Here is a 2,987-nt window from a genome sequence, read left to right as displayed (position 1 = left end):
TAGCTTGGGTGGGATTGATACATGGACGCCTTAAGCTCAGATGTCGAAAAATATGCATATATACATGTAAAACGAAGGGGTGCGTAGCTGGTAAGGATGCTTTGCTCGGTATTCATGCAAAAAGTGAGTCAGGGTTCTGTTATAGAGTAGAGGACCGCCTTGGTGGTCCGTCATCCATCTATTTTTGGTATGGAGGATATGATTGGACACAAATCCGACAGTCGACGTAAGCGATGAAGGAAGCAAAACATAGCCAGTCACTTATAGTCGCCTCATTACATGTGAGGTAAAATCTTCAAATGCGTTTTATTGACACTGGCAATATTCGGACGGGCTTGCGGACTCGCAGCCGTATGTAACATGTGGGAAGGTTGAGCTGTCGTGGATGACCGTGTAGATAACATACCAAAGCGCAAGATAACCTCAGAAATGGTGACGATTATTGAGATGCCGATAAGCACGATGATGATCCATGTCTGGCCTATAAGGTTATGGGTTTTAAGCATATGCATTTTGAAATCAAGAGAAGATGTGTGTTGCGTCGGAAATAGTATGCAAATGACAAATAAAAGTTGGTGGAAGAAACTTACGCGACATTTGATTATCAGCAATAGAATCCGACAGGATTTCAGCCAGGTCGAGAAAAACTCTGCACCGCTCGTTTAGGACTTGAATGCGGCGCTTGATCTCCAGGTATTCCCGCACGGCAATATACAGGGGATGAAGAGTGGGTTCGCTATCCCAGAAAAAGGAGGGCACATCGAGCATGTTGGATGCTATTGATTTGTTAGGTTCCTTCATTAGAAATTCCATCCAAACTACCAGAGGGGAAACACCATCCGCCAACCATCCCTCGAACCTTGTGGAAAAGCAGCAAAAAACTTACACAAATTCACCTCAACTCTGCTCTTAAAAAGCTTTCCTAGTATGCGGAATACCTCCTCCCTTTTCATTCCTAGGTGGCCTGTCAATGCTAACCTTCGAGGCACATCCTTGGCCTCAGCCATCTGTCTCGCCATAACCTCCTCGAAGAAGCTCAGCTTTGTGCTCTGCGCTATCCCGTGGCTAATGGCAAGCTTGATCATATGGTCTCCACTGCGCAATGTGATCATATCGTTGTAGACACGGGGTCGAGATATCTGGTCAGAGTATTCGAAATGAAATTCTTCCGTTTCAAAGTCCTCTTCAGGTAACGGCGCGGTTGCAAGGGCGATAGGAGCCCCCCCACTTTCCGACGACGCGAACGCAAGATCGGCTAGGACGTCCTTTTCTTCCCTTTCCGTGAAGTTCCAGAGGACGACAACTCCATAGCTGAAGATGAACATTTCCGAAAATGACAATGCATTGGGTGGGATTCTGGCTGCGGAAATCGTTGTGGGAATATTGTGTGTGTTACCATCCTTGTTCGCACTGTCAGGCAGGCCTCTCTGTCCCTGTTCTTCATCATTGGTGGTTGTTACACCGTTTGTCTCTGATAGTCTCTCACCATCATCACCTTCACGTTGGGCTGTCCGCTCTTCAGCTCCTGCATCGTCAAACCCAGTGGCTTTGACGGAATGTTCATCCTCCTCCGCATAGTATTCATCATGGTAATCCCTCCGCTCATTCCTCTCAATCTCCTCATCCAAAACGGCTTTACCCCCAGCACTTTTCAGAATTGGACTACTCCGAATCCTATATCCTTCCTTTCCTGGCAACAGTGGCAAATGATATGCAGTATATAAGCAGTCGTCATACAGCTTCGTCCTCGCGCCGTGGTATTCCTTCACGAATGCCGCAGTAGAACTAATCTTGTAACCTTGCGCTGTGCAATAGGCAGTCACACGAGGGAGCTTCTGTGCGCGGTGGGCTTTAGGCAAACGTTCCGCATAGCTCTTAGCTCTCTCAGGCGGTACGCGGCGGCGTTTCAGACGCTCTTCCTCCGCCAGAAGTGGCGAAGCTTCGTTATCTTGATCGAAATCTCCAATCGTTTTGCGGGAGATTTGTTGTCTATTAGGGATAATCCGGCGTGCTCCTTTGGATACAGGTTGTCGCATCCGCGGGCCCCGCTCTTCATCTACAGCGCCGGCAAATCCTTCATCCTCCCCGCCCTCGTCCTGCTCGGTCACTGTTTCCGGAAGCAAAACCAATTTTTCACTTGTTTTGGTTGACCGAGGTGGTAAATGTGGTACCGCTGCCAGTCTCCCCACCGCTCTCATCCTCGAGTCCATGCCACTGGATCCCCCAAGATCAGTCGATGCAGTGGCACCCGCTAGAGCCCCTGGCCCTCCAAGCCTCAAGCGAGGTCGGCCCCGGAAGCCGGGTGGTGGATGTCGCTGTTGCATGGAGGGGATATCCGACGTGTATTGGAGAACGTTATCAACGGTTATGAAGCGGGAGGAGTGGCTATTTTGGGTATTGCCACGTCTAGGGTTGTATGCGGAATCGCGAGAGTCCGTAACCTGTTGCCAGATGCACTAGTTAAATCGGATGCCAATTGTATTTAAGCTGCACGGGATGGAATAGGTAGTCCGCAAAATCAAGAAATGCCAGTTAGGCAGCTAGGGGAGTTGGTCAATAAGAGAAACGGAGTAATTGATAACTCACCAACACCGTAGGGCCGCGTTCTCTTTTCCCCTTCCCGCTTCTAGAGCGACTTATACCTTGGTAGGAAGACATAGTACTGCCGGGGTAGTCTTATTCCGTTCACCAAACCCTTCGATATAACCCCCCCCCCCACCGTGGTATACGTTCGTCTCTATCAAGGCCCAGCACGCACCAAAGCTAAGCAACTAGGCTGAAAGCTCAACCTTAACTCCTGCTTGTCGGCGTAATTGCAGATGCTAGTTGAGCAGCAAAAGGTGGGGAGGCTCTGAGGTTCGGACCTCAATAACGGGCTTCGTTTCCTCTCCTTCGTTCCTCTTCGGTCCGCAAAATGCCAAACCAAGCGACGAAAATATTGAGAATTCGCATTTAGCCTGCCGAGTGGTTAGAAATGTCGAGAAGGG

At 49.4% G+C, this 2,987-nt stretch overlaps 1 protein-coding gene across 1 annotated transcript; it reads right to left on the bottom strand.

The window, feature by feature from the left end:
* Positions 1-275: 275 nt before the first annotated feature.
* HCAG_06085 (conserved hypothetical protein) lies at positions 276-2,658 on the bottom strand (the record flags this gene model as incomplete). Its single annotated transcript, XM_001538430.1, has 4 exons — positions 276-481; positions 591-776; positions 887-2,441; positions 2,587-2,658. 4 exons carry the CDS (start codon positions 2,656-2,658, stop codon positions 276-278), a joined length of 2,019 nt encoding a protein of 672 aa, XP_001538480.1.
* Positions 2,659-2,987: the final 329 nt, after the last annotated feature.

This window comes from Histoplasma capsulatum, genomic scaffold (genome assembly GCF_000149585.1).
Source record: "Histoplasma capsulatum NAm1 scaffold_7 genomic scaffold, whole genome shotgun sequence".
NCBI classification, from domain to species: Eukaryota; Fungi; Ascomycota; class Eurotiomycetes; order Onygenales; family Ajellomycetaceae; genus Histoplasma; species Histoplasma mississippiense.
This window is presented reverse-complemented; position numbering and strand designations above follow the sequence as displayed.